The sequence below is a fragment of the Bos javanicus genome, chromosome 18, assembly GCF_032452875.1.
Source record: "Bos javanicus breed banteng chromosome 18, ARS-OSU_banteng_1.0, whole genome shotgun sequence".
NCBI lineage: Eukaryota > Metazoa > Chordata > Mammalia > Artiodactyla > Bovidae > Bos > Bos javanicus.
The window spans coordinates 50,602,304-50,612,608 of record NC_083885.1 but is presented as its reverse complement, the minus strand read 5'-3'; the positions used below and the strand labels follow the sequence as shown (position 1 = coordinate 50,612,608).

The 10,305-nt window shown below is 52.5% G+C and overlaps 1 protein-coding gene across 1 annotated transcript; it reads left to right on the top strand.

Moving 5' to 3' along the window:
* The first annotated feature begins 280 nt into the window (after positions 1-280).
* Positions 281-9,416, top strand: EXOSC5 (exosome component 5). Its single transcript, XM_061388376.1, has 6 exons — positions 281-563; positions 4,970-5,083; positions 5,612-5,733; positions 7,044-7,184; positions 8,156-8,245; positions 8,962-9,416. Exons 1-6 carry the CDS (start codon positions 416-418, stop codon positions 9,052-9,054), a joined length of 708 nt encoding a protein of 235 aa, XP_061244360.1. The 5' UTR covers positions 281-415; the 3' UTR covers positions 9,055-9,416.
* The last annotated feature ends 889 nt before the right edge of the window (positions 9,417-10,305 follow it).

Below are 10,305 nucleotides of genomic sequence, written 5' to 3'. Positions count from 1 at the left end.
AGCAACACCCAGCCAAGAAACCATACGCTACTAGTTCTGCAGCCTCTGGGACACACATGTAGGTGCATAAAGCTACCTAACTTCCCAAAATTACTCTGACCGCCTCACGTTAGTTATTCCTGTAACCGGCAAAGAAGAGGACAATCCGTCCAGCGCCTCAGGGTTTCAAGGCCGGGGGCCTTGGGTAGGACGAGCTCATGCCAAGGCCCGCCCACTTTCTCTTCTGTCCAATGGCTTTCCTGGACTTTCGAGCGGGAGTGGGAGGGCCCAGATTGTTAGTAAACGCCGAGCCACGTGCGGGCGCCCCTCTAGGAGCCCCCGGGTCGGCGCGTGCGTACTCTGTACGCACCTCGTACGCAAGCGCGCGCTTCTGGGCGGAAGCAACGAGCCCCGGCTGCACGTGGGCTCCGGGGCTATGGAGGGGGAAATGCAGACTGAATCGAAGATCCGGGCTGATTCTGGGACAGAGCCCGGCCCTAGGGTCCCCGGCTGTAGCCTCCGGCACTTTGCCTGCGAACAGAACTTGCTTTCCCGGCCTGATGGCTCTGCCTCTTTCCTGCAAGGTAGGAACTACTAGGTTGTATTATTTTGGGGGGGCGGTTACAGTGTACTGCTCTAGCTGGTAAAAATCTCTCTTGAACTGGTGCAGTTCTTGCCGGGGTGGACACTACTGCATACGCAGGTAGACATATATCTCTCCCTCCAGACTAGCAAGGAGAAGATTGTTAAGTACGTAGAATGGGAGACGGCAGACCACCTCTAAAGAATGAATACTCCAGAATAGGGGAAATCTTCTTACCCGGGGGTCTCCCTTGACTAGGTTCCTCTCCGGTTTCCCACACACGCACCCTGGGTCCATACATCCCAGGCTGAGGCAAACCTGTTTGTTTGCATAAATGCCCAGTGGACTGTCACCACTTCCGGTTTACTCCCTAGCCCGGTGGCAGATCTTTTATCCAAATAGTTACTTCTCAGATTGATGGTGATGTCCCCAGCCCCACCTCTTGGGTAAATGTCCCTTTGACTGGGATACACAACTCTCCCTATATCCCTAAGATTGGGGTAGTTCTTACCTATTAGGGAAATATCCCCTTTTCCTAGCTAAACAACTCTGAAACTAGACTCAGTTCCCTTACCCCTCTGAGGGAAATATTCCTCTGGGGATAGGCCTAAGGGTCACCCCCATAAATGCTTCAGACCCTGCTCTAGGGCATTACCTGAAACCCAAATACAAAACCTGCTTTCATTCATTCTTTCATTGAACATGTACCTTTGCTTAGTATTGTTCTGGGCACTGAGAATAAGTAAATAAATTTTTTAAAAATCCCTGCTGTAACGGATTTGACATTCTTACATTCTAGTAAGAGAGACAGACAAAAGATAAGTAAAATATGTAGTAAAAAACTGGAGAAAAATACAGTAAAGATGTAGAATGGGGTGTGCCAGAGAGGGTTGCAGTCTTAATTAGGATGGTCAGGAAAGGCATCAACTGAGATGGTACCTTTTGAATAAACACTTAAAGATGGGACTTTACTGATGATCCAGTGGCTAAGACTCTGAGCTCCCAATGCAGGGGGCCTGGGTTCAGTCCTTGGTCAGGGAACTAGATCCCACATGGTGCAGCTAAGAGTTCGCATGCCCCAACTAAAGATCCCGAGTGTTGCAGTGAAGACCCAGTGCAGCCAAATAAAAAATTTTTAAGGCAGTTTTTTTTTCCCTAAAATTGGCTTTTTGCAGGGGGAGCAAACCCTAAAGAGATTAAGAGGAAAGCTTTTAAAGCATTAGGAACCACAGGGTCCTGAGGCCAAAACTTGCCTGGTGTGTTTGAAGAACAGTCAGGGGGACAGGGGTGCCTGCATAGGTGACAGGAGATGGGGTGGAGGTAAGGAGGCCTGCCCCTCCTATAAAGTCTAGTGACTGAGAATGGAGCCATGTGACATGCTCGGAATATATTTTTCTAGATTTTAGACTTTCTGGCTGCAGTGTTGATGGCAAAGGGCATGGGGGAAAGGAGGAAAGGAGGGTGGCGCAGACCAGAGTGGGAGCAGGACAGGTGGTGAGAGTCGGAAGGTAAAACCAACAAATCGCGGGTAGTTTGGTTTGGGGGTATGACAGAGTCAAGGATAACACTAAAGTTTTTTACCCAGACCAGCCGTGCTGGAAGAAAATGAGTTCAGTTGGAAACATTACATTTGCAGTGCCTAATAGACTTTCCCATGGCAGTGTGGATTCGGCAGTCGGACATACAAGACTGGAATTTGGGGGTCCTTTGGCTCTAGATGGCAGTTCAAGCTACTGATTGGATGGAATCACCAAGAAAATTAATATAGATGGAGAAGAGAAGAACTTAGAACTTAGCCCTGTGCCTTCTAGCCTGGGTGGAGCTAGGAAAAGACATTGAGAAGGAGCAACTAGTAAGGTAGGAGAAAAATCAAGAGAGGGTAGTGACCTGGAGCCCAGAGAATGTGTTTGAAATGTAAGGACCAACCAACTGTTTTGGTCCGGCTGAGAGACTGAATCATGTGAGGATGGACTAGACCTGTGGGTTGACAACTTGGTTGTCTATTGTAGGTGGTGCAGCCAAGAGTCACTCTGGGACTTCCCTGGTTAAGATTCTGAGCTCCCAGTGCAGGGGACACGGGTTCCATCCCTGGTCCAGCAAGCTTCCACATGCCTTGCATCACAACTACTTGAGCCTACACACCCTAGAGCCTGTGCTCCCCAACAAGAGAAGCCAGCGCAATAAGAAACCTACACATCACAACGAAGACCCAACGCACAGCCAAAAATAATAAGTAAAATTTAAAAAAGAAAAAGCTGTTCTGGTGGAGGGGTGGAGTCAAGGAGGAAAAGAGTCAGTGAGCAGAGACAGCTCTTCAGGAACTTTGCTGTAAGAGGATAAGCTAGATGGGCCAGGAGTTAGATGGATGTGGGGTCCAGAGGGGAGGGAATTGCTAGACCATGGCCTCAGCAAGATGAGAAGGGAGGCAGTCTTGTGCCCAGGTGAAGCACAGACAGCGCCTTTGGAGTAACAGGAAGGAAGACCCCACTGTGGATCTAGTTCTGCTTGGATAATTTCCTCCTCCAGGGTCCATTCTCCTGGAGCCAAGAGAGTCCCTCAGTTGTATGGCAGCTCTTCCTCCCCTTCCCCAGAACAAAAAAGCCTCTACCTGGGACCTCCCCAGGCTTAGCTCTCTTGCTCAGTGCAGGTGCCTGGAGGTTCTTAGAATTTAAGAAATACTGAGCCCCTTGTTTGTTCTAAAAAAGAAAGAAATACTGAGCCCCTTGTATGTTCTAAAACCCCAAAGCCCAGGACCCTGGAGCAGGGTCCTCTGCAAACCCTCACTAGACTCTCCAGTGAGGTTAAAAATGCCAAGCCCCAGAACCCACCTATGCCAACTAAGGCCAGCCCTCTTTGTGCTGATTGTTTAGTCGCTCAGTTGTGTCAGCCAGGCTTCTCTGCCCATGGGATTATCCCAGCAAGCATACTAGAACAGGTTGCCATTTCCTCCTCCAGGGGATCTTCCCAACCCAGGGATGCCAGCCCTCTGTATTTTTAAATGATCTGCTGTAGCGATTCTGGTTGCAGGCCTGTGTTTTGAAACCGTGCTGGAGCTCCATGTCTTCCCACTGCAGGTTGCAGGTCCAGCTGCACGTTAGAATGGCCTGTTGGAGCTCTGAGGCTCCCAGTGCCTGAGCCCCAGCCCCCAGCAATGGGATTAAGGCTCTCTAGGGGAGGGGCCTGGGCATCTAGATCTTTTTAAAGTTCTGCAGTGAGCCCAGTGTGCATACAGGGTTGAGAACTACTGTGTTCACTAGTGGGTTTTGTTTTTGTTTCCGTTTTATTTCTGTTCTTTGGTCAGGTCAGGTTTTAGTTGTGGTGCGTGGGCTTAGTTGCTCCATGGCATGTGCAATCTTAGTTCCCTGATCAGGGATCGAACCGGCATCCCCTGCATTGGAAGGTGGATTCTTAACCACTGGACCACCAGGCAAGTCCCCTTCAGTGGTTCTTTGTAACTGAAATATAGTAGAAAATATCCGAGTACGTCAAAGCAGCAACAGTAAGAGTTGTTTTGGGAGGCGTTCGTTCCATTTACATCCACACAGATTTGTGTGAGTTTTGGGTCCTGAACTGTATTTGAATCTAAAATGTATTTCTTCCAGGGAATTATGATCAGGAATGTTTGGAAGCTGCTCTTGTAGTCCAGTCTACCCATTTTGCTGATGGGAAGACTGAGGCCCAGAGAAGTAAGCAAAATCAGCTGAGATTACAGAGCCAGGAGGAAATAAGCAGGTGCCAGGACCCAGCCCTACATATTCATCCCTTTCTCAGGTGTCCTGACTGCTGCAGAATCTGGGGATGTGAGCCAGAGGGAAGAGAACTTGGCCTGGGGGAAGCTTTGGAAGGAGAAGTTGGGACCAGCAGCAGTAAGAAGGGGGAAGGTTAGCACTCAGGAAGAACTTCCTGTTAAAGTTATTAATAGTAGCTAAAGTTCTTTGGGCACTCAGCAACTTAGCAGGCAGCATCCTAAGTATTTCTCTTTTTATCTCATTTAATCCTCATAGCTGTGAAAGATGTCCTGTAGGTGTTTGCGTTGGTTTTTTTTTTTTTTTGGCTGCACCGGGTCTTAGTCCCAGCATGCAAACTCTTAGCTGTAGCGTGTGGGATCTAGTTCCCTGACCAGGGGTTGCACCCAGGCCCTCTGTGCTGGGAGCTCAGTCTTAGCCAGTGGACCACCAGGGAAGTCCCAGGAACGTACTATAGTCATCCTCATTTTACAGATGAGGAAGTAGAGGCAGAGACATGAAGCAAATGCTTAAGGAATCACTGCTAACAAGGGGTGGGCCAGAGTGAGGGTGACGTGGGGACCCCTGGCCACCCAGCTCAGGGCCCACAATGTTAAGTGCGTCATGTCAGACCCCAGAGGCAGGGAACATGCAGGTGAGCTCGCCCATGCTTTCTCCCCAGGGGATACCTCTGTCCTGGCCGGCGTGTACGGGCCAGCCGAGGTGAAGATCAGCAAAGAGATCTTCAACAAGGCCACGCTGGAAGTGATCCTGAGGCCGAAGACTGGACTGCCTGGTAACTGTTCCTTGCGCCCGGTGTCCCCGTCACTGCCCTTTCTGGTCTCCACTCCTCCTCTCAGCTCCCCTCAGCTGTTTCTTCTTCTCCAGCTCTCTGCCTGTACGTCTCTATCACTTTTCTCCCTCTCTCTCTCCATCTTCTCTCCCCTCTCCCCCCTTCTTTCCTGGCTCTATCTCTCCTCCTTTCCATTAATCTGTTTTTCCACCCTTTTACTCTCTGCCCCCCTCACTCCCCAGGGCTGGGTGCAGTGGGATGGGAATGGACAGCAGCACTGGACATGGGAGAGCTCTGAGGTTCTCCTCCCCCGGGAGGCTCCCTTGGTGGGCACTGGAGGTGGCAGGCATTAAGTGGGTGGCAATTAGGCCCTGCCTCCCTCCCACTGGGACTCCTCTCTCATTCCCGCAAATTCTTCCTGGGCCAAGACTGCAGGCCCTTTTCTGGAGGCTTGGGTGGGGCATATGGAGACAGGTGAGCCAGCTGGACAGGAAGAGCCTGACAGCCCAAACCCACCCCTGATTTCCGCAGGCGTAGCGGAGAAGAGCCGGGAGCGGCTGATCAGAAACACATGCGAAGCGGTGGTGCTGGGAGCGCTGCACCCCCGCACCTCCATAACTGTGGTACTGCAGGTCGTCAGCGATGCTGGCTCTGTATCCTTTCCTCCAGGAAGTCCTCCAGAATCTCACTGATTGCCCTCCTTGTTGATGGCCATGTACACACCCTCTCCTAGTCTGCTTGACAGATGTCAACTTGTAGGAACAGCAAACACGGCTTGAGCGTTTACTGTGTCAGGCAATTTATACAGCACGGACAACTCACACTTCCAGTAACTGGCAGTGCCAGGACATAAGCCCAAGCCATGTGGTTCTAGAGCTCAAGGCCCCTAGCAGCTGGGTCCTGGTCTCATGTTTCAGGTGAGGAAACCAAGGCCAAGAGAGGGGAGGTCGCTTACCCAAGGTCACACAGCTGGAAGGCAGCAGAGGCTGAATTCACACACAGGCCCATCTGACTCCAGAGCCTATGGCTTTGACCTCATTTCTGACCCTGAGCTTGGATTTGAGGCTCAACAAGTGCAGGAGCCCCGAGCAGGCAGAGCCTTTGGTTCGGCAGCTCAGCCTTGGAATGTGGCTGCGGTTGGGTGCAAGAGGCAGAGGCCCAGAAATGGGCATTTCTAGACAGCTTTGTGGATGTGTGTGGCCCTGCGTTGGGCAGATAACTTCACAGATGGGGGAAGAGGAGCACTGTGAACCCACTTCACAGATGGGAGATAATGGAGGGTCAGTGGCAGAGGTGGGGCTGGCTGACTGTAAAGCTGGGCCCTGGGGAGGAGAGACTTGAGGAAACTGAGCTGGGGCTGGCTGTCTGACTCAGGCCTGTGCTCACCTTGCACAGGGCCAGGGCCACACCTCTCCCTGGGACTGCCGGCTCCCTGAGGACACTGACTCCTCCCTCTGTCATCCCGCTAGCCTGTTGCCAGCTAGCACTGCTTGCTCAATTCCCCAGCCCCGGGCCTGGTTCTGCCACTGCCTCCTTGTTTTATCTTGAAAGGCTTCTCACCTTTGTTTCCCTGAAGGTGCATACCTGCTAAGTATCCTTGTGATCCCTGACTGAGACTCAGAGAGAGTAAGTAGCTTGTTCAAGGTCACACAGCTTAGGGTGGCAGTTCAGGTTTGGAACCCAAGGATACTAGATCCCAGGATTACTCTGCCTTTCTGTGATCAATTAGATGTCTGGTGTTCACGGCACTGGCCTGGTGAACCGGAGGCATGGATGTGTTCTGCTGACCAACTTTCAGTAGAAACTCTTAACATCCACTGGCGATCCAGTGGTTGGGACTCTGCGCTGTAACTGCTGAGGGCCTGGGTTCAGTCGCTGGTGGGGGAACTAAGATGCCACAAGCCACATAGTGTGGTCAAAGAAAAACAAAAGATGAAAAAAGAAACTTAACCACTGCCTGTGGCTCCTGGCCTGTTGCCTGAATGCCGCCTGCATGGCCCTGGTGGACGCTGGTGTGCCCATGCGGGCCCTCTTCTGTGGGGTCACTTGTGCTTTGGACTCTGATGGGACTCTCATGCTAGACCCTACTGCTAAACAGGAAAAGGTAAGTATGAAGGGCGGGGTGGTGAAAGGCCCTGGACAGGCACCCTCCCTCTCCTCCTCCTCTGGGCCTCGCTTCTCCAAAACAGTTGGCTGGTACCAGCTCTAACCCGCTAAAGTGACAAGGGAGTTGATTTTAAGAGGTTCAAAAAGAAAAGCAAAAACTTAGAGTTTCTTCTTCAGTGGCTCAAGTTCACAGTGTGCTGAGGCTCCAGTTATTCCCAGTTATCTGCTCAGGACTGTGACAGTCACATCCAGTCAAGAAAGCAGAAAGAAACCCCTTGAGAGCTTCAGACGGGGGGTGGGCAAGTGGAACTGAATGCAGGGAACTGGTCACAACAGCCGTGATGGAAGAGCTGAAGAAGCAAAAGGGAAGAAGGGAGGCCCCCCCTGAGATGAGAAGCCTGAAGCCAGCTCCTGCTGGGCGCTGTTGGGGACATGGGAGCAGTCAGATCTAGATGAAAACAGACAGTCTGGTTCTGGCCTGGCTGCTGAGGTCCGCAGCCACCCTTTCTCCATGACGACTGTGGTGGGTGATACGCCTCAAACTCCTGTGAGGACCCAGATGCTGCTTTCTCCTTCCTCTCTTGTCTCCCACCAGATTCCCGCTACACCCAAACTGGCAGGGGAACCTGGGAAATAGAGCTTGCTGGCTTCCAGCCCCAGAGAGCAGAGCACTCTGGGAGGCACTGAGGGATGACCATCACCGTGGCTGCCCCTCTGGGGCAGAACACTGTGCTTTGGAAGCCCTGTCAGAGCCACGTGGTGGGATCACGTGGGGAGCGATTCCCTAGGGAGGGGGTGATGTGTAGACTCCCCTCAAAAAATACACTTGCTACGTGAGGGCCTGGCTGCAGGAAAAGCAACCCCCCCCCCACCCACCCCACCCCCACACACACACCCGCTTTGGGGCCAGCTGAGATTGTATCTGAGGGGAGGGTTCCAGGTCTTCCACCTTGTACCTCTCGTTCCTAGGAGGCCCGGGCAGTCCTGACCTTTGCCCTTGACAGCGTGGAAAGGAAGCTGCTGATGTCCACCACCAAGGGGCTCTACTCCGACACCGAGGTACCACTGCATAACTGGGGGTGAACACCAGGCCTTTTCCACCCCCCTGACATGAGGTCCGGTCACTATTCTAAGAGGCTTAAGGGGAACCCCTTCCTTGCACCCCTTCTGTAAATAGGAGGTTTTAAAGTTTGTGGCCATAGAAGCCTTTGTGGGAATTTTAAAGGGAAACCCAGATTTCCACCTGAGAAGAGGGGCTCAGGTGGAAATCAGAACACGGGGCACTTGAAGCCTCCCAGCTTCCAGCTCAGAGCTGTGCACCCTGGAGTTTGGGGTGTCTGAACAGAGTTTGGCACCTGCTGGGCCAAATGGTCACCAAGAACATTTACCACCTGGCCCTCCTGTGAATCCAGGTATACACGGCAGTAAAGATTTGGGGTCTCAAGTTCCATGGCTATTAAGAGTATTCGGAGTCACAGGGCCTCTGGGTCTGAAATTCCAATCTCTGGGTCTGGAGCTCGGTGAGCCTGGGAATGCTTCTGGGGGCAGGAAGCCTGACACTGTTGGTCTGAGGGCCTGGAGCTGTTTAATCAGCCCTGAAGCCTTCTCTAAGGAGACCATGAAGTGAGGAAGATGATAATGCATGTGGAGTAACCCCCTCACCACCACCCTCCCCTGGGGAGCGGGGCTCCCGGTGAAAGGGGAGGTGTTAGGTTTGGGGGGCTCTGGGAGTCAGGTGGGGCCCCCGGCACTAACCGGCCCCCCTCCCCTCCCAGCTCCAGCAGTGCCTGGCTGCAGCCCAGACTGCCTCCACACACGTCTTCCGCTTCTACCGGGAATCGCTACAGAGGCGTTACTCCAAGAGCTGAGGCAAGCCAGGGCAGGCCGCCCCTCCCGCCACCTCCAGCGTCAAAGAAGCCAGCAGGCCGGCCCTGCCGAGAAAAGAGTGGCTATAGCCAGCCCCCTGGGCATGGGGGACGGGCATAGACCCCGCCCCACTCCAGGAAGACACTGGTAGGGTAGTGCATTCACTGAATGAAGCTACTCATTCTAACAGCCCCATGAAGCCGGGACTGCAGTTAGAGTGTGCAAGCCCTGCTGGGTGCCAAGGCCTCAGCAGTGAATGAGGCTCAGGTTCGAGGAACGTTGATGTGATAGACAAGTAACAGTAGTGTGTGTTGGATGGTGGATGCTATTTAAAAAATAAAACAATACAAAAAACTTTTTTAAAGGGGGTTTAGGTGAGTTCATGGCGGGGAAAGGGGACAGATTCAGTACATCATTTGAGGATACCTTCGTGCGGAGGGGGCATCCGAGGGAAGTCCAGGAGAAGGCCAGGGATGAGCTTAGGGAATCATGGACACGTGGTGGGGGAGGACCCCTTGGCAGAGATAGGCAGAGGTTCAAGAACCAGCAAGATGGCTGGTGCACCTGGAGCAGAGGAAGGGAGGGCAGGAGGGAGGGAGGAGATGGTCAGGGAGACAATAGGCTTCGTGTGCCTTGGAGGGCAATCTGCCTCTGAGCACTGCCTTTATCCAGCAACCCCCTGAGGTGGGGCTGTTATGGTCCCTATTTTAAGGTCAGGAAACAAACTTAGGAGCCAGTTAACTGCCAGAGGTCACTAGCTAGTTAGTGGTGGAACACGGGTCCCTCTTCAGAATCCAGACCCAGAGCCCCCACTATTCAGACCCCAAGAGAGTCAGCACACTCTGGACCTCAGGTCCCTGACAGTGAACGGAAGTGGCCGAGGCCTGTTGATTCTCAAGTCGGGTGGTGGCACCCCATAAGGGGCTTCTGGAAACAGGTATATTTTCGGTTCTGATTTGACTGATTCCCACAGATGGGCCACATGCCTGCTGGATCCTGTCTGCCACTGACATTTGGGGGGTTATGGTAAAAATGACATGTTGGGGAAGGGGGTCCTTTGCTGCAGCTTCACATGGGTGCACTGACTCACACAATTGCCCCTTTGGGCAGGTGTCATTTTTATCCCCGATAACCAAGGAAATGCATAAATAGCTTGAAATGATGCTCCGTGAAAATGGTCAGGAGAGCATAGACAGTGAATAATGTTTTCTTGCGGGATTAAATGGCAGTGTGCCTGTGCATGCTAAGTCGCT

What these genes read in the sequence shown, in the direction of transcription:
- EXOSC5 (XM_061388376.1), top strand. Translation starts at nt 416, where the DNA reads ATGGAGGGGGAAATGCAGACTGAATCGAAGATCCGGGCTGATTCTGGG. An exon ending in CTCTGCCTCTTTCCTGCAAG is followed by an intron (nt 564 to 4,969) that starts GTAGGAACTACT and finishes CTTTCTCCCCAG; the next exon opens with GGGATACCTCTGTCCTGGCC. An exon ending in GGCTCTACTCCGACACCGAG is followed by an intron (nt 8,246 to 8,961) that starts GTACCACTGCAT and finishes CTCCCCTCCCAG; the next exon opens with CTCCAGCAGTGCCTGGCTGC.